The sequence below is a fragment of the Mobula birostris genome, chromosome 15 (assembly GCF_030028105.1).
Source record: "Mobula birostris isolate sMobBir1 chromosome 15, sMobBir1.hap1, whole genome shotgun sequence".
Classification (NCBI taxonomy): domain Eukaryota; kingdom Metazoa; phylum Chordata; class Chondrichthyes; order Myliobatiformes; family Myliobatidae; genus Mobula; species Mobula birostris.
Genome location: NC_092384.1, coordinates 5,202,252 through 5,223,103, shown reverse-complemented (window position 1 = coordinate 5,223,103; position 20,852 = coordinate 5,202,252). Strand labels below are relative to the sequence as shown.

The window sequence follows — 20,852 nt, the reverse complement described above, 5'->3', positions numbered from 1 at the left end:
AAATGGATCTGACCCTTCAATCATATGATTGGATCTGAAGCACACTGAGTGCTGGCTGTAGACGTGCAGGAATGGGGCCCCTGGCTTAAAGACTCAGGGGGTGCAGGCTGTGCTGTTTGCACACTCAGATACCCACATCTCAAACTTGTGTAGCATTCCCTGCTTTGGTTCAGATTCCTACTGTCAGGCCTATTCTCTTGTGGGCTTGCACAGTTTCACATGGAGCTTTCAGCCGAACTGAACTCTCAGCCTCAGTGGCTTCTGCTTGCTCTGCATACAACCAACAGAGCCAGGAGTGCCCAGACTGAATTACTATTGAGCTCATGTTTGCAATTAGGTCTAATTTACAGATAACAATTTAGCATAGTAGTTTACTCAGGTTATGCTTAAATTTCTAGCTATTCAACTTTTATAGAAAACATCCTTCTCCCCCAACTCATGCCTTTGCTGTTTTATTGGCTTGATGTGCATAGATAAGGTAGTAACATTTTACAAGAAGGCTAGTACTCTCGAGCAATATGCACTCATCAAGTCAGGCAGTATCTGTGGAGGGCCGGGCCCTTTACAAGGACTGGAAAGAAAGTGGGCAGAGGCCAGAATAAGAACGTTGGGAGAGTGGACGGAGTACAAACTGGAAGGGGAAGGGTAGAGTACTGAGGCTTGTATTCTTACCCGTGAAAACTGGAAATCTTGGTGAGACTGGAGAGCTGAGAAAGGCTTTGTTCCACTCCTTCTGTGAGTCAGAAGGAGGATGCTATTTATTATTGAGATATTGCATGAAGTAGGTCCTTCTGGCCCTTCAAGCCGCACAGCCCAGCAATTCCTAGTCTAATCATGGGACAATTAGAATGACCAATCAACTTGGCACTGTATGTCTCTGGAGTGTGGGAGGAAATGCATGCAGTCACAAGGAGAATGTGCAAGCTCAGTTCAGACGGTGGCAGGAATTGAACCCAGCTCATTGGTACTGTAAAGTATTGTGCTACTGTACCTCTCCAGGCTGACAACACACCTGAATCTGATTGATAACATGCCCACCCCACCTCCTCCTTCACTATAACTTAGTCACCTCCTCCCTTTCCCGCAGAATCTGGCCCCAGAACTATGATATCCCAGAGGCCTAATTAACTTCAATCATGGGTTTGAATCTGACCTCAGCAAGTTGATATTCTGATTCACTTAACTCAACTCTTCACTTGTTCAAGTGCAAACTCAAGGAGCTGGTCACCCCAGAGACCAGCATTGATATCTTGTTTCCTGTGCTGGCACGATTGGAACATCTGGAAAGTGCGGTTTGTTTTCCAGGTCTGTAACTTCTGTGGTGTAAAGTAACAGGAGCAACATGATCACCTGCAAGTTACACTCCATTGAGCCATGACCGATTGCTGCAAGGTCAAAATCCTGGGGCTCCATAACCGCCACGAGCAGGAAGGCCACCCAGCAGAGAGCACAGCAGCCGATCGCTCTCAGGAGTAGCTGGTGAAGTGGCAGTAAGTGATCGCTCTGCAAGCAGCATCTAAGTTTCACAAAAAGATGCCTGATCCCTCACACACGACCTAACCCAGATCCTGCATTCCTTCATATAACCTTACTTGTTGTATAATTATATTCCTGTCTCATCAGGCAGGCTCTCACTCCAGTGGTAAACCTACTGAGGAAAAGGCATGAGATGTCCAGTGTTACTTTTGCAGGCCTCCTGGGAAACTCTTGTTTCCAGGACCCGCACAAATATTCTGCCAGCTGCCCTCTCCCAGGCTCCAAAGTAATGTAGATGCATCTGAGGAAGTTGATTCACTTTGAAATGACAGTGTCGAGGTAAGAGAGTTGTCCTATCAGGAGAGACAAGGTAGTTTGGATCAGTATTCCTTGAATTGATAGGAATAAGGGGTAACCATATTCAAACAAATCAGAACATAAGGATGTTTGGCATCATGTTTAATGGAGCTCATCAGCCTGGGAAGGCAGTCCATCTAAGAGAGGGAAAACTCTGATTTCAAACCTCCGCTGCCTTGTGGCCGTACTCACTCATGGGAAAGGCTTCGGGAGTAAACCCTGAGGACAAATCCGGAGCTGGAGTCCCTAAGGCAGTCCGATGTTGCCTTCAACCTCATCCTGGCAACTCCTGCGACGACACTGGTGCCAATCTGTATCGGCTCTTGCCTTTCCCTTGGACAACATGGGTGTCGTGGAGAGGGGAGACTTGCAGCATGGGCAACTGCCGGTCTTCCATACAACCTTGCCCAGGCCTGTACCCTGGAGAGTGAAGACTTTCCAGGCACAGATCCATGGTCTCGAAGACTACCGGATACCACCACACTATTACTATTTCAGATTTAAGCAGGTTAAGGTATTTTTCTCCAAATTTTCAACATTGGAAGACCCAGAATGTTGCTGCCATCTTTTGTGCTCAAAGTGACAAATAGACCTTGGCTTACTTGGAATCTCCAAGCCCAGGGAAGAGTTCACACAATGCCAGGTTATTGCAGGCACATGCAAAATAGGCATATAGGGTGAATGGAGAGCATTGTTTGTAGCTAGTTTGCATCAAACACTGGGGTGCTCTCTTCAGTTACCTGATGAGGTAACCGTAGTCTTTGGCCATGGCAGAAGTTGTCAGGTGGTGCCCAACCTTCATAGAGTGTTTCAACCCTTAACCACTACACTGGCCAGTTGGTGGGTCAGCACTGGTGATCAAGTCACTGCCCATCTGCTCCTGACTTCCAGCTCAACTCCTCTTGCCTGCTCCATATCCAGCGAGAGGCTCTTTCTGCTTCCTCCCCCATCCTGCGAGCTGCTTGGTTCTTGCTCTTTTCATCAAGACCCAGCGCAGACAGCAACCTCCATGCCAACCTTGCCAGGAACCCTCTACAGCTGATCTCCATGGGGAATAGCCGTGTCTGCCATCCTTTGTCACTGCACTCTTGGACTAAGGGCTGGTACTTCAGGACCTTCGTCTTGTGAGTCTCCTCGCAGTCTTCCTCCCGTGGTACTCTCAGCTCCGCCAGGATGACTTTTTTGTCTTTGGTGGACCACAGTACAATGTCTGGTTGAAGTGTGGTTTACACCACCTCTGGTAACAAAATTTCTGATGAAGAAATGCATAAGGGCTCCAGTTTTCAAAGCTCTGCCCAAGTGATCTTACGCTTGGGACAATCCCATTTTGTCCAGGCTCCCAGTGACCCCAGCTCCACTGCATTCGATAACCGCCTTTCATCCTCATGGTTCTGTACCTCGGCCTGGACCATGTCCCACCTATCCCTTGTATTTGCACTCCCTCATCATTGGAAGTGTGCAGAGCCGTCCCAGGCATGGGTTGCCGATGATGTCTCACACTTGCACACTGTCTGGTCTATGGCTGAATTGGCGGCCCACTTTCATCCTGATCTTGTTGTGATTCCTACTTGATTTATTAGCTTGTCATCGGAGCCCTTCAGCGTTAACAACTGTACACTTTGTGACCTTGAACTCGTCCACTACTGATGACAACAACAGCTGTAGCTGGCCTGATCTTATGTAGAGCCCCACTGAAGAAAAACTTGGGAGGATTCCCAGCCACCTCCAGGGGGCTCATTGACTTTCCTCTCGATGCCTTCTACAGTGGTCATGGGGAACTCATATATCAGAACATTTGTCTGGTATTTAGCATGCTTAGTGTACCCATATATTTAAGCCAATATTTTGCGACATATATGTGTAATATGTGAATGTTAATACTGTAGTATTTGCAAAAAAGTAAATGCATGTGATCTATGTTGCTTACTCTGTCCAGATTTCCACAAACACGCAAGTTGTACAACAGCCTGTGAGCATCACCACCAGCCAGATTGGAGATGCCAACCCCATAAGTTTTCAGTTGCCAGAATATATGTTAGTGGAGCTCCTAACAGAGAGGCTACAGGTATGGAATGGTAACACTGCATTCAGTGGAGTAGTGCATAAACCACTGAGTCACAATATTACTGTCCAGTTTTCTCCGTCCCCTAATATGGTAAATGGACAACTTGGAGTGATGACTATGTGATAGCCCAGCTGACCTCCGGCCTGGTCCAACTTCTTAAACTGACTGATTTCTGTTGGGAGGTCTCTAGATGGTGACCGTGCCTAATTTTGCTCCCTCCACATTCTACCTTGTGCTACCTATAGTCCTCCTCCATGCTGACATCAGCCAGCCGGGTATGGACGCTGATGGAGGTAAGGATGTTGTGTCTTCTGTAGCAGACACTGTTAGTGAGTCGAAAGTGACTTGATTTTTCTGGAATGTGGTAGCTCCAGGTCTCGAGAAGAAAATGGTCAGGACACCCATTTACCAAACCCACTAAACAGCTTGGGTTAATGGATATTTTCAGTTCTTTTTGTATCATTCTTGGCTCATTTGTTCTCTGTAATGCAGTATATTCTCTTGAAATCAAAGTAGTGACTATCTTTTTATCTCAATCCTACTGTTCTGCTTCTCTATTACGAATGTTATCAGTTTTCTTCTTCATTCCTTCAAAATGTTCTTTACTTCCAAATTATTAATTTAATTTATTTGCTTTTACAATTTGAATTCTAATCAGATCTTACTTTGTTCGGAATGTTTCATTTTTAACTTGCACAGCTTTCTCTGTAGTAAAGCTTCATTTCTTCTTTTCTTTCTTGTTTATTTAGTTTTAAGTTAAATCTCCCAGGTTTATTATTCTTTGCACTTTATTCATTTCAGAAACTTGCTGACATATTTTCTCCTCCTTTTCTCAGCCACTATTGCTGCTGTGCAGAACACTCTTAACCAACATCAATCCCTTCATATTTTTCATCTCAGTCTACATAGATTCTGATTCTTTCTTAACTAGAATTGCTTCGGATTCTGCTACCTATATCTTCTCACTAATTAGCACAGCTATCCAGTCTGTTTCTTTGATCTGTATGCTTTCTGGATGTGTCATAACGTCCAATAATTAACTAGCAGACACGTTCTTTGCTGTCTCTGACTGATTTCTACCACATAGTTTCTGCAAACCACTATCCACCTTGTGTATTGTCTTTTTTGCTGTACCCAATTTATTAGTTTTTTTCATATTAGTTTCTTCCGTCTTTATTTTCAACCATCATTTCTTTTGCTATGTTTTATTTACTGGCTTTTTAAGTCATCTTTATTTTTTCCCTTTATTTGACCTGCACATATTTTTTTTTAATCTTTAGACATGTTATTTCTCGCAAACCAGTTCTGCTTGTTACTTGTTTAAAGTCCTACCTCTGGCCCTGTTTAATTTAAACCAAACATTTAACAAATGGTTTGATTTGTATCAAGCTGGCATCTGTTAGCATTTAGCACTCATGTATGATATCTATATTCCTGTCTTAAATTTGAAGAATATTATGAATTAATTGAAATTCTCCTTGTCCAGTTACTGGTGTACATGTTGTTTTTGGGTTGCTTGTGAAAACTTTCACTGTTACATAAATGGACATCTGTGTTTATAAATGAACCATGACATTTCAGATCATTTTTTTGTTGTGTGAGGATGAAGCTCCTCAGAGGAAAATAAATTCAGTGCTGAAATGAACTTTATTGTGATGTTTTAACTCCTGAGACACAAGCAGACTGTACTGGAAAATCTCAGTGGCCCAGGCATCACTTGTGGAAATTAAAACAGATAACATTATCAATAAGATACTAATAAACTAGACTCTCGTTTCTCCCTCCACAGCTGCTGCCTGGCCTGCTGATTATCTTCAGATAGTTTATTTAAGATTTCTAGCTTTTATATCATCAATTAACCTGTTTTCCCTCCAATTTCTGTTGTAGCTGAACGACTGTTGCCGAGGGGTTGTATTTGATGGACTGGAGAACCAGCACAGTAACAAAGAAACCTCGACCCTCCGAGCTGTCCTGAAAGCAATTAACAATCGACGTCACATCTACTTTATCACCCTCAGTCAGGACTACGCATTAATAAAAGCCAAAAAGAAAGCTAAGCTTCAAGCGGAAGGTGTGTGTTTCCTATACAAGGCTGTACAAAAATAGTCACTTTGAAATGAATATTAACAGTATTTTTTCATGTGAAGTTTTAAGTGTATCAAGTATTGGGAAAAGGAACATTTTCTACTTCAGTAGTGCCATGCTAGAAATATCTTGGTTCTAATGCAGAATAGAAATCCTCCATAGGTGCTTTGCCGAAATGTTATTAGTTATCCCTTCTGATTCAATGGGGCATGTTTCCAGATCCTGTTTTCAGCAGGATAGTACCATATTCACCTGTTCGAGTTTGTAGGGAATGTTGTGGGGACAGAGAGGGAAGTTAGGTGTCAGATTAGGGTTTAGGGACAGAAATGTGGGGGAGTTAGAGGTCAAATTAGTGTTTAGGGATAGGAACACTTTCCCACAGGTCAGTCTGGTGAACATTTACTGCAGTCCCTTTAGGCAAGCATATATCATCTTAGGTAAGGAGACTAAAATTGCACACAATTTTCTAGGTGTGGATAACTTCACACTTATCCACATTAAACTGCAATTGCCAAGTTTTTGCCCACCTGCTCAATCTGTTTGTTGGCAAGAAAGCTGTTTACATCCTCCTCATAGTTAACAATCCCACCCGATTTACTATTGTTAGCCAGCCATTAAACATAGCATTCCATCTGTTCATCTGAAGCACTGATACTTACCATGAATGGCTGAACGCAAGCACTGATCTGTGCAGCTCCCTAGTTTAGGTTAGAACTTCTTCACTTTCTAAGTCAATGAAGGATTTCAGTCTGTTGTGGACATTCTTCCCTCATGTCTGCATAGCAGATTGTTAACTAACCTACCTTGGCGCACTGTTGTCTTTACTTCCTCGTCCAACCACTTCAAAGGATATGTTTATTTCTTTTCTCGTCTACTAACCAATCTTGGGTCTCTGCACATACATTGCCCTCAAAACCATGCAATTCATGTCAAAATTCAAGACCTAATTTTATTTATCATGCATAAATTGAAACATTCAATGAAATGTGTTGTTTGCATTGACAACCAACACACCTGAGGGTGTGCTGAGACAACCCACAGGCATTGCCATACATTCCGTTGCCAATATAGTTTGGTAGAACAACAAGAACACAACGAGCAGCAAAACACTAATAGCAAAGCAAGTCGCTGTTCCTCCCTCCAACCCATGCACATGCACAGTCCCTTAACCCCAAGACAGACTCCAGAAGACCCAGATTCAGATGAGGCATGCAGATGTTTGGTCTTCTGACTATCCAGTTGACTCATAGAGCTTCACAGAGTTAGGGCTCCAGCCAATGGGCCTGGACTTCCACTATGAACCTCAGGCCTTGATCCTCGGCATCGACCACAGGGACTGGCAATCACAGAACACTAGGCCTTCACAACCTGGTATGGAAGTTGTCCTGTCCAAGACCGAAAGAAGCTGCAGAAGATCGTGAATACGGCGCAGCACATCACACAAACCAATCTTCCGTCCGTGGACTCACTTTACACCGCACGCTGTCGGAGCAGTGCTGCCAGGATAATCAAGGACACGACCCACCCAGCCAACACACTTTTCGTTCCTCTTCCCTCCGGGAGAAGGCTCAGGAGCTTGAAGACTTGTACAGCCAGATTTAGGAACAGCTTCTTTTTATCTGTGATAAGACTGCTGAACGGATTCTGACCCAGATCTGGGCCGTACCCTCCAAATAGCCGGACCCGCCTCTCGTTTTTTTTGCACTACTTTACTTCCCATTTTTCTATTTTCTATTTATGATTTATAATTTAAATTTTTAATATTTACTAATTTTAACTATTTTTATTATTTTTAATATTTAATATTTGTAATCCAGGGAGTGTGAAAGCACAGAATCAAATATTGCTGTGATGATTGTACGTTCCAGTACCAATTGTTTGGCGACAATAAAGTATAAAGTATAACATCCACATGATGCTCAAGATGACGCCAAGCTATGCTCTCTGTTGATATCACAACTCAGTTTTAGTTATTTTTCTGGATTTTTTTTGGGATCGTCAGAATGGTTTTGGGAACAGAGAGGGGCTTTAGGAACAGGATTCAGAGGACAGGCCGGAGTATTAAGTCTTAAGTCACCACTTCTCATTTGAAGAACAACAACATGGATGTGGGACATCCTCAGACCTGTTTGGGATGTACCTTTGACAGACTAGTGTGGACAAAGGGTCGGCGAGTTGTCGGCAGGTTCCAGAGTCAAAGTTTCAGGCAGGCAAAATAAGGTCAAATGTTCCCCTTGGTTTGTGAATCAGTGAGACCAGAATACAAGTCCTAGTGTTCTGTGATTGCCAGTCCCTGTGGTCGATGCCGAGGATCAAGGCTTGAGGTTCATATTGGAAGTGCAGGCCCATTGGCTGGAGCCCTAACTCTGTGAAGCTCTACGAGTCAACACTAGGCCTTGTATTCTGCTCTTAGTCCACTAGACATAGGAGCACAGTTAGGCCATTCGGCCCATTGAGTCTACTTTGCCATTTCATCATGGCTAATCGATTTCTTCTCAACCCATTCTCCTCGTAATATTTTACAACCGGACTAATCAATAACCTATCGACCTCCACCTTAAATGCACTCAATAACCTGGCCTCCACAACTGCCTATGGCAGTGAATTCCACAGATTCACCACTCTCTGGCTAAAGAAATTCCTACTCATCTCTGTTCTAAATGAATGTTTCTCTATTCTGAGACTGTACCCTCTGGTCCTAGGCTCCCCCACCTCTGAAACATCCTCTCAGTCTAGGCTTTTCAACATTCGATAGGTTTCATTGCGATCACCCGTCATTCTTCTAAATTCCAGCGAATAAAGGCCCAAAGGCATCAATCACTCCTCATACGATAAGCCTTTCATTCCCAGAATCATTCTTGTGAACTTCCTCTGAATCCACTCCAATGTCAGTACATCCTTCCTTAAATAAAGGGCGCAAAACTGCTCACAATACTCCAAGTGAGGCCTCACCAGTGCCTCAAAGCCTCAGCATTACAACCTTGCTTTTATATTCTAGTCCTCTTGAACTGAATGCTAACATTGCATTTGTCTTTCTCACCACTGATTCAATCTGCAAGTTAACCTTTAGGGAATCCCGCACAAGGACTCCCAAGTCCATCTGCACTTTGGATATTTGAATTTTCTCTTTTATTCTTTTGTAGCAAAGTGCATGACCATCCACTTGCTAACATGTTATGACAGGATTTCTGAAAATCCTGTGCTGCAGAGAGTTGTAGATATAGTCAGCTCCACCGTGAGCAGAACAGTGAGTACATCTTAAAGCTGTTTTGGATGGCCAGTTCATATTTAAATTACTATAGTACCCTTGCTTCCTGTTCCCAGTCAGGATGAGTTTATTGTCTGCCAAGGTGAGCTGCAGGTTCAGTGAAAAGTTTGTGTACAGCAGCTTCTCAGGCATGTAGCTAAAGACATCTTTAATTTCCTCTTCCGTTCCATCCCCTTTGATTCCCATACTGTTTAAGGCCTAGTGACAACACCCACCAACTTGGTGCTCCGTAGCTGCAGTCAGAATGTTTTTACATGCTTCTGTGCTTAGCCCATGTCCCTTCACTAGTGCACTGACTATAACCTTCACTATCAGTGTCATCCCACCTTGTATTCCATTTTCACTGCCTTTCCTAAATTCCAAATATCCCAGCTGGAGTCATCCAGTATCTATCTATCGTAATGGTAGTCACATTGTATAAGTTTTACACCTACTTGTCTTGTTAAATTGCCCACCTTGTAATGAATGCCTTGCCTACTGAGGCAGGATGTTTAGTTTAACCTTATTTTTTAGATGTCTTAACATTTTTATTTTCACCCACACCAATTTCTGTTCATCCTAGCATGTGACAGCATAGTGTCACGTACCTCGTGACGGTGATAAAGAAACCAGCAGAAATAGAAACCACTTTGGAGTCCAGTATTGCTATAAACTATTAATATTTATTAGTAACTACGCAATACAGTAATATCAATGTAAATAAATCAGACAGGTTAGTGTTACGTACCCCGTAACTGGGTTGCCAAACCAGCAGAAATGGTTCACTCAGTTGGAGTCTGGATTACTAGAACTAAGAAAGTTTTATTAACTTACTGATTTACTTACCTATATATATAATCATTGCTAATGTGACGAGAATACACATAAATTAAGATGTTTGCTGGCCTGGGTTAGCACCAGTGGCATCAGCAGTTGGTTTTATTAAAGAAACAAGCAACACAGTAATCGAAAGGATAATAAATGCAACAGTTCAGCAATGATAAACACACGTGCACAGAATTAAGATAACAGGATCAATTAAGGTCTATCGTTGTCTAGGGGTAAATGACCAATTTCAAAGTGACACAAAAGTCCAGTTCGATTTAGTTCAGTTCGCAGTAATCGTTGCCATGGCGATGGACAACGTGGGGGGAGGGAGAGAGAGAACGAGAACGACTGATCATTCAGAAACGGCTTCCACTTACAGACCGGCGATATTGCTCACAGCAGTTTTCGGGCGAGTCCTTTGTGATGTCACCTGAGGTCACCGACTGTGACCCCTCCTCCAGATGCGGTCGATCCTCTGCAATGAACCCGGCACCCAAGTGAGGGCGGACACACACCGGGGATCCCGCTGATCGTACCTTTCCGCCCTGTGCGTTTATGGTCCGGTACTTCCCACTGACTTGTGAGAGACGCACCGCTTCCAGGGTCTCGTTACCTCGGGTGTCGTGTGTGTCCTACCTTAGCGAACCTGTCCCTTTTTATCCCCCTGCTGGGGTATCGCCTGTCCATCACTTCACACAGTTCAGGGTTCAAAGGGGGAGCCGCTCTAGACAGCTCTCTCTCCCGTCCCTTCATTACACATCTCCAGACGCTGCTTCATTGTTCCTTATCTCTCCTTCCCCTGAGGACAGGTGGCAGACCAACTGCTGATGCCACTGGTGCTAACCCAGGTCAGCAAGCATCTTAACTTATGTGTATTCTCATCACATTAGCAATGATTATATATATATAGGTAAGTAAATCAGTAAGTGTGGAAATAGATATATGAAAAACCAAGCTTATTTAAGTCTCGGGGTAAAAAGATACAGTCTTACGATGTCAAGTAAAGTTCAGTTCAGTTCAGTTCGTGTATTTAGTTGAGTAGTGATGGAGAGAGAGAGAGAGAGAGAGAGAGAGTTGAGTCTTCGGGTGAGCTGATGCCGCCGATCTTCTCATCGTCCTCCGAAATCCTTCACAAGTCACCGACTGTGACTTTTTTGTGACTGTGACTGTGACGGTTTTCCTGTGGTGGAGCTATCACCCCGGCAAGGGTGGACACATAGACAACTCACCACCAGTCAACCCCTTCTTCACCGCTGGAATAACAATTTGGATCGATCCGCCTGATCGATCCTCCAAAACCCACTTTCTCTGCGGGCACAACAAATGCTCATTCAGTGTCCAGATCATGTGTCTGAGGTCTGTATCATCTGACCTCCCATTTATTTCACCAGGCTGAGCATCACTTGTTACTCAAAGCGTCTCTCCTTCCTTTGTCTGTTAGGAATGCGAGCAGGCAACAAGTCCTTGAAAGTAACATCAATAATGTCCTGTTAGTCACCATAGCAGCCTTTGAGCTGCTCAGCCTTTATCTCCGAAGTATAACCCCAAAGTTAACTCCCATGTCAGTCCAACCCTCAATCTTCGTCTCTCTCTCTCCTTTCCAAACAAACCATCAATGATGAATATCTCTCTCTGTCTCTCTTCAAACAGTTAATAGGGGCACTCCTGGATCCCCTCACTATAGCATAAGTTTCACTGGATCCTTGTGTTTAAATCCAAGGTTCTTTTAGATGTTAGGAACGAGGCATAAACACATTGCTTCCTATCATTTTATTGAGAAGATAGAATAAAGAGAACAGAAACAGAACAATGATAGGGTGTCTTACTACTTGAAGTAAAGAAAAGATGGTGCCTAGTATAAAACAGTTACTTTTATACCTAAAACAATAAAACAATTCCATAGATAACAATAATCCAAATAGAAAATACTTACTTAATATTACAATAAAATTAACCAATGAGAAAATACTACCCACTTAATGAAAGAACTAAGAAGCTTTCAGAATTATACTTTGTATAGCCACCTGAAGCATATTAAACTGCTATGTATAGAAAAGCTACTTAAAATACAAACAGATAATTGATAGCTAAACTGCAACAGTCAGATCCAACAGTTTCAATGTAAGACTGTCAGCCCCCAGCTCGATCTCGCCACCATCCATCTGTCTCCATAAATAAAACATCTAAATATGTTAAACATGAACTTCTTACAAGTAAATCTGGTAAAGATCAAAGCAGTGGCTGAGCAACTCTGTTACTTGATTTTCTCCGTGACATGATAGAATGTTATCAAATAGGTAACTCAGATAGCTTAATGTGATCAATATTTATTCCACTGGAATGCGGATACATACGTGGAAATTTGATTAAGGTTCCCTGTACATTTGCCTCCTCTCAACTCTCCTCTGCTCCCTGCCAATCTCAGCATTGCCCTTCATCCTCTCAGCATTCCACCAATCTTCTTCATGTCCATCATCCTCATGACCAAGCTATCAAAACTTGCCTTGCCAACTCTACATGGGCCTGGGCCTTTTTCTGCGCAGTGCTATCTGCATGGAGTTTGCATGTTCTTCCTGTGAATTAGTTGCTTTTCTACCATCCTGGTTCCTCTGGTATCCTCCCATATCTCAGAAGCAAGCTGGTGGGTTCATTGTCTGCTGTAAGATCCCTCTAGTGTAGGTGGGTGGTATAAAGAATCAGACTGGGCATGTGATGTATGCTTTATAGAAGTAGGTGGGAGTGTAAAGTGACTTAATGAGCCAGTATAACATCTGTGGACTAAAGAGCTCTGTCTATGTTGTAAGGAAATATAAGTAATATAACCATGTGTGAAAGTTCCGTTCCATCACACAAGGGGCTCCTGCACGGTGGTATATTGCCCAACTACTAAAGCCCTAAGCTGCAGAATTCTCTTGGTAACCTATATGCCTCGTATGTTTCTTTCCTATTCAAGATATTCCTTAAATCCTGCCAAATGACTAAGCCTTTTGCCATTTTATGTGACATGAAGTGAAATTTTGTTTGGTGACATTTGCAGTGAAACACCTCTGCAAAGTTAGAGGTTCCATATACACACAATTTATTATCATTATTGCTACACATGGACCAGGTCCTAGCCTCTGAAACTGACAGATTCCTGCCAAGTTTTTAAGAGCAGTACTTATGAAAACAGCAACAACAAATTTGAAGCATTGATTGTGTGGATAGTCAGAGGCTTTTTCCTAGGGCTGAAATGGTTAACACGAGAGGGCACAGTTTTAAAGTGCTTGGAAGTAGGTACAGAGGAGATGGCAAGGGTAAGTTTTTTCACACAGAGAGTGGTGAGTGCATGGAATGGGCTGCCGGTGACAGTGGTGGAGGTGGATACAATAGGGTCTTTTAAGATGGGTGCATGGAGTTTAGAAAAATAGAGGGCTATGGGTAACCCTGGCCAATTTCTAAAGTAAGTACATGTTCGGCATAACATTGTGGGTTGAAGGGCCTATATTGTTTTCTGTGTAGGTTTTCTATGTTTCTAAATTGAAAGATAAGATACAAGATGTGTATCTGGACAGGATATGTCCCTAATATTTCAGTGAGGTAGTTGTAACATTTATTTATTGGTCTTTGGTGTGGAGTTTGACCTGACTCCTGAGTGAATGAGTCTTGGTATGCTTGTTTCAAGGGGGTTCTGGGAACTACTTCTGAGCATGGAAATATAAGTTCAAGAGAAGGCCTTGGACTGTTTAGCTGTTTAATTTGTTTTCTGATATCCAAGAAGATTTCCTGCCGAGGAAAAATGTTAAAACTTATAAATTGTGTCTGTTAACACTGGTTTTCCATGCAAAATTTTATATAAAAGTGTCTTCGCTCAGGCTAGATTGTTCCAACCATGTCCAGGTCAAATTATGTCCAGGCAACGTTGGATAGACTGTTGTTCTGAAACATGGGTGGCATTTGGCTGAAATGTGACTTTCTGTTAGTTGAAATGGAGATGATACTTCCTCATGGGAGAATGGTGCTGTTGTTTGCAAATAAGGGTCATCCTAGGGGATGAGGTGGATTTTTTTCTCTTAGTCTTGAGTCTTGTGAACTTTCTTCTAAAAAGACAGGTCAAAGCCAAGTTGTTGGAAAGTTTTTAGACATTGCTAGGTAAATACTTAATAAGCAGAGAGGATGGGGTGAAAGGTGACAGAGAGTAAACAGGAATGGAGAATTGTGCATGTGGTCAGAATGGCTGTAATTTTATTCCACAATGTGCAGACTCAAGGGTCTCCCAATACAGCAATGGTATTGTGCAGTGCCTTTACATATGTGCACATTCAGGCAGTGTTTGTGTACTACAGCTGATGGTTGACATCGGGATGATGGGATTTCGAATATTAGCAAGCATTTTTGAGGCCTTCCTGATTTTCAAGTAGTGCACTGTTTTCTCACCTTCTGAGCTGATGGAGACACAGAAATGAATTGTTTGCTCTGGGATTCAGTCAAGGCCACTCATGTCAAGGATCAACACCAGCAGGTGATGCCTGCCTCTCTATCTTTCAAAAGCTCTCCTCTTGCGGTTAAGGGAGGCACAATGGCACTGGCAGTAGAGTGGCTGCTTCACGGCACAAGAGACCTGGGTTCACTTTGTGGTCAGAGTGATTACACGGCTTTCCCCTGTGCACTGCAGTTTCCTTTCATCACCCAAAGACATGTTGATGGGTAGGTGAACAGCTTCTAGTGGGTTAGTGGTAGAAGCTGGGGAGAATGAGACATGAATACAGTAGAAATGAATGGTTGGTATGGACTCAGTGAGCCAAAGGCCCTGTTTACATGGCTCTATGATGGAGTTTGCTGCTGCACCTCCTCCATCTTTCCACCGGCAGGCAACTGACTCTAAACACACCGAGCCTTCAATGGGCTCAGGCCGGCATTGTCAGTAGGCCAAATACAAATTTAACTCAAAACTTCCACCTATATTGGGCAATAAATCTTTCCCCAGGCTTTTTCAGAAGGCTGTAAATTGAGGGAGTTCCAGAAACACACAGCAAAGCCTCAGCAGATGCAAGTGTTACATACCTCAAGGAGATGTTGTGACTTTCTTGTGAGAATGATGTAATGGTCTTTTGGAGGTCACCTGATGTAATTTTCCCACCGATGTGAGGTCACATGATAACATGTTCACCACGGGTATAAAAGGGAAGACCTCTGGTGACGCAGTTAGTTTTTCAGCTAGAACGTTTGTCAGTGTCTCTGTTCCGTTGCGTATTTGCTTTTTGACGCAGTTTCATTTTTAAAACGGAGTATTACGTTCTATTGCAAGGTACAATAGTGCTGGACTGGCAATTTCTGCCAGGTTTGTTGATGTATCTTTTCAGTAGTATTGGAGAGTGAAGACTTTATCGAAGTACAGGATATGAAGGATTAAGAGAAGTTGGGAATGTTTGGCAGTTTATAAAGGATCCTAGTGAGTCTTCATTGAAGAAGTAGCGACCTGTATCGAAGATAACTCCTGCCGAAAGAGAGGGATAGTTCATGCAGGATAGTTCATGCAGGATTTGCTCGCCAGAAGAAAGGTCAGTTGTCTTAAGCTGTTTATTTCCTTCATCGTGAATCCTTTTGGACAGAACCAGCAGGAAAGTCGTGCCTATGAAGAAATCCTTCTCCAGGGAAGTCCCTCCCAGTTGAATGTATAAATCTGTTGGATTTTCGAATTTACCATTTTAAGAACTGTGTTTGACTTTACCGCTTTAAGAACTGTTTTCGCATTTATCGCTTTAAGAGCCAGTACCGAGTGACGATTTGTTGAACGGCCGCTTAGCGGTTAACTTCCAGTTAAGGTTTTTGTTTGTTTTTTTTATTGTTTATCCGTGTTTAATAAATATCTGGTTGTTTTTATATAAACTGTCTCGATTGATATTCATTGTTGCTGGTTGCGTAACACAAGCTTCTTGGAAAGCTGCCAATAGAAACTGACTGGCCCCACCAGACTGCATGATCCACATGACTACGTACGAATCCACATGGCCATGTACTCCAGCCATTGTGCAAAGGGCTTTGTCTGGACAGTTTTTACATATTTTTAAAGACAATTGTTGCTGCCCACAGAGATGCCAATCACATGAGTCTGACTTAACAAGATGATTGCCTTAAACACTTACAGTCATGATTTTACTTATGATAATAAATATATGAAATAATAATTGATGAGAAAACAGTTGTTTCTCATCTTGCCTGATGCTAAACAATCCACAGCTTCCTGTAAAGCAACATACTGAAGTCCAACCTTACATCTTTCTATTGACAGCTGATGTTCTACATTTTATACAAATAGCCTATCAGTTACACTGAAACACTGTGGCCCATTTTTTTTTTACCTGGAGATAGGACGCATTTTAAGTCACACATTGTCTGTTTCTCTAAATTAAATAACAGAACAGTTAGCAAAGGAGGAAGCAGAGAAGGAGAGGACTTACCTGAAAGAGTTGGATGAAGACGAATATGAAGCTTTGACAGAGGAAAAGAGAGCAGAGTTTGATTTTAAACGTACCAGCTTATTCCGAGAACGGAGAGAGAAGTAAGTAGACAACTCAGAACTATCAGATCCCACAGATGTACTCCCTGCTGTCTGTAAAGAGTTTGTACGTTTTACCCATGACCTTACAGGTTTCCTCCAGGTGCCTGGGTTTCTTTCCACATTCCCAAGACACATAAGTTAGTAGGTTAATTGATCACAAGGGTGTAATTGGGTGGTGCAGGCTCATTGGTTAATTGGTCACAAGGGTGTAATTGGGTGGCGCAGGCTCATTGGTTAATTGGTCACAAGGGTGTAATTGGGTGGTGCAGGCTCATTGGTTAATTGGTCACAAGGGTGTAATTGGGTGGTGCAGGCTCATTAGTTAATTGGTCACAAGGGTGTAATTGGGTGGTGCAGGCTCATTGGTTAATTGGTCACAAGGGTGTATTTGGATGGTGCAGGCTCATTGGTTAATTGATCACAAGGGTGTAACTGGGTGGTGCAGGCTCATTGGTTAATTGGTCACAAGGGTGTAATTGGGTGGTGCAGGCTCATTGGTTAATTGGTCACAAGGGTGTAATTGGGTGGTGCAGGCTCATTGGTTAATTGGTCACAAGGGTGTAATTGGGTGGCACAGGCTCATTGGTTAATTGGTCACAAGGGTGTAATTGGGTGGCGCTGGCTCATTGGTTAATTGATCACAAGGATGTAATTGGATGGTGCAGGCTCATTGGTTAATTGGTCACAAGGGTGTAATTGGGTGGTGCTGGCTCATTGGTTAATTGATCACAAGGATGTAATTGGATGGTGCAGGCTCATTGGTTAATTGGTCACAAGGGTGTAATTGGGTGGCGCTGGCTCATTGGTTAATTGATCACAAGGATGTAATTGGATGGTGCAGGCTCATTGGTTAATTGGTCACAAGGGTGTAATTGGGTGGCGCAGGGTCACTGGTTAATTGGTCACAAGGGTGTAATTGGGTGGTGCAGGCTCACTGGTTAATTGGTCACAAGGGTGTAATTGGGTGGCGCAGGCTCATTGGTTAATTGGTCACAAGGGTGTAATTGGGTGGCGCAGGGTCACTGGATCAGAAGGGCCTGTTACCATGCTGGATCTCTAAATAAGGTTTGGGTGGGGAAAGAAAGGAGAACGTGCAGCGCATTCAGCTGTGTAAATCTGCTCTGCTGTGCAATGCACCTGTGACTGAGCTAATTGTTTTCTCAGGTCTGCTCCTTATCATTACGTATGTCCTTTGTCATCTATAGAAGTCTATCCAGCTCAATTTCAAGATTTTCAGTTAGCCGAGACAGTTTCTCAAGGGAGCGTGTCTAATCTTCGCTAAGCTTGGTTGTTCAGCTGGTAGAGTCACTGCCTTTAGGGACCCAGGTCTAATCCCTTTGGCATGATATCTTTGTGTACACCCCGTGACTGCCAGAGTTTCTTCCCACATTCTCAAAGACATGTAGGTTGGTAGCATAATTGGCCATTGTAAGCTGGCCACAGTGTGGAATATCGGAGAGCTGATGTGAATGTGGCAAGAATAAAGTGGGTTACGGTAGGATTAATGTCACATGTTATTACCATTCTTTGACCATTCATTTCTGGGTCTCTCATTTTAAAAGGTCATAAATCACAGAAATGTACAGCATAGAAGCAGGATCTTTGGCCTTTCACACATGTCTATATACACTAATCCTTTTTGCCTGCACTATTTCCACAGACTTGTGGCTTGCTCATTCAAATAGTGATCCAGATGCCTGGCACTGAGTGCAGAAGTTGGGATGTTGTGATACAGTTGCACAAAATGTTGTTTAGACCACACTCGAGTGTCGTGTGCAATTCTAATTGCCAAACTGCATGTAATTAAGCAGGAGAGAATGTAGAAAGACTTCTCATGGATGTTGAAGATGTGTTATAAGGAGAGACCAGATGGGCTGGAACTGTTTTCCCTTGAGCAAAGAGATCTGAGGAATGACATTAGATAGATTTATAAAAACATGAGGGGGATATAGGACATGGTAGACAGTGAAAGTCTATTTCCCAGGACAGGGGAGTCCAAAACTAGAAAGTATCCATTTAGGGTGAAAGGGGAAAGATTTAAAGAGTACCTAAAGGTCTGGAGGATTGGCGTATTGCTCATGTGGTTCCATTGTTTAAAAAGGGTTCTAGGAGTAAACCTGGCAATTATCAGCCTGTGAGTTTGATGTCAGTGGTGGGTAAATTAGCCGTCCACTCTGATTCTCCAAGGGACCAATTTTATCCCTCACTATCCTTTTGCCACTAAAATAACTGTAGAAACCATTTAGATTTATTTTCACCTTACTTGCCAAAGCAGCCTTGCTATTGTAATTTCTTTCTTAAGATTATTTTTACATTCTTTATATTTCTCGAGCACCTCATTAACTCCAAGCTGCCTATATTTATTGAAGATCCCTCTCTTTTTCCGAACCAAGTTTCCAATATCCCTTGAAAACCATGGCTCTCTCAAACTTTTAACCTTTCCTTTCAACCTAACAGGAACATAAAGATCCTGTACCCTCAAAGTTGGACGGCTATGAGCGGAGTAAAAAGAGATGGGGGAGATTCTGAGCAATTTCTTCAGTATTCACTAGGGAGAAGGATATGGAATTGTGTAAAGGAAACAAGAAGGGTAGTTATGGAAAGTATGACAATTAAAGAAGAGGAAGTACTGGCACTTTTAAGGAATATAAAAGTGGATAAGTCTCCGGGTCTGGACAAGATATTCCCTAGGACCTTGAGGGAAGTTTGTGTAGAAATAGCAGGGGCTCTGACAGAAATATTTCAAATGTCATTAAAAATGGGGATGGTGCCGGAGGATTGGCGTATTGCTCACGTGGTTCCATTGTTTAAAAAGGGTTCTAAGAGTAAACCTAGCAATTATCGGCCTGTGAGTTTGACGTCAGTGGTGGGTAAATTGATGGAAAGTATTCTTAGAGATGGTATATATAATTATCTGGATAGACAGAGTCTGATTAGGAACAGTCAACATGGATTTGTGCATGGAAGGTCATGTTTGGTAAATCTTATCGAATTTTTTGATGAGGTTACTAAGAAAGTGGACGAGGGTCAAGCGGTGGATGTTGTTTATATGGACTTCAGTAAGGCCTTTGACAAGGTTCCACACGGAAGGTTAGTTAGGAAGGTTCAATCATTAGGCATTAATATCGAAGTAGTAAAATGGATTCAGCAGTGGCTAGATGGGAGACACCAGAGAGTAGCGGTGGATAACTGTGTGTCAGATTGGAGGACGGTGCGTAGCGGTGTGCCTCAGGGATCTGTACTGGGTCCAATGTTGTTCATCATATATATATTAATGATCTGGATGATGGGGTGGTAAATTGGATTAGTAAATATGCAGATGATACTAAGATAGGTGGCGTTGTGGATGATGAAGTAGGTTTTCAAAGCTTGCAGAGAGATTTAGGCCAGTTAGAAGAGTAGGCTGAAAGATGGCCGATGGAATTTAATGCTGAAAAATGTGAGGTGCTACATTTTGGTAGGACTAATCAAAATAGGACATACATGGTAAATGGTAGGGCATTGAGGAATGCAGTAGAACAGAGGGATCTAGGAATAATGGTGCATAGTTCCCTGAAGGTGGAATCTCATGTGGATAGGGTGGTGAAGAAAGCTTTTGGTATGCTGGCCTTTATTAATCAGAGCATTGAGTATAGGAGTTGGGATGTAATGTTGAAATTGTATAAAGCATTGGTAAGGCCAAATTTGGAGTATTGTGTACAGTTCTGGTCACCAAATTATAGGAAAGATGTCAATAAGATTGACAGAGTACAGAGGAGGTTTACTAAAATGTTACCTGGGTTTCGTTTTCTAAGTTACAGAGAAAGGTTGAAGAGATTAGGTCTTTATTCTTTGGAGCGTAGAAGGTTGAGGGGGGACTTGATAGAGGTGTTTAAAATTATGAGGGGGATTGATAGAATTGACGTGGATAGGCTTTTTCCATTGAGAGTGGGGGAGATTCGAACAAGAGGACATGAGTTGAGAGTTAAATGACAAAAGTTTAGGGGTAACATGAGGGGGAACTTCTTTACTCAGAGAGTGGTAGCTGTGTGGAACGAGTTTCCAGCAGAAGTGGTTGAGGCAGGATCGATGTTGTCATTTAAAGTTAAATTGGATAGATATATGGACAGGAAAGGAATGGAGGGTTATGGGCTGAGTGCAGGTTGGTGGGACTAGGTGAGAGTAAGAGTTCGGCACAGACTAGAAGGGCCGAGATGGCCTGTTTCTGTGCTGTAATTGTTATGTGGTTATATGGTTATAAATGGCATATTTTT

At 42.6% G+C, this 20,852-nt stretch overlaps 1 protein-coding gene across 9 annotated transcripts in view; it reads left to right on the top strand.

Annotated features, from left to right (window-relative positions):
• The window catches only part of hydin (HYDIN axonemal central pair apparatus protein), a 981,559-nt gene that overhangs the window by 641,379 nt on the left and 319,328 nt on the right, over nucleotides 1-20,852 (top strand). For 8 of the 9 annotated variants that reach the window (XM_072279252.1, XM_072279251.1, XM_072279249.1 and 5 more), the window contains 3 exons: nucleotides 3,770-3,898; nucleotides 5,786-5,969; nucleotides 16,458-16,599. In XM_072279252.1, the coding sequence (XP_072135353.1) occupies nucleotides 3,770-3,898; nucleotides 5,786-5,969; nucleotides 16,458-16,599 (455 nt within the window). Of the gene's footprint in view, nucleotides 1-1,305; nucleotides 1,353-3,769; nucleotides 3,899-5,785; nucleotides 5,970-16,457; nucleotides 16,600-20,852 lie in introns of those variants that run through there. The other variant, XM_072279255.1, reaches the window with a different exon arrangement.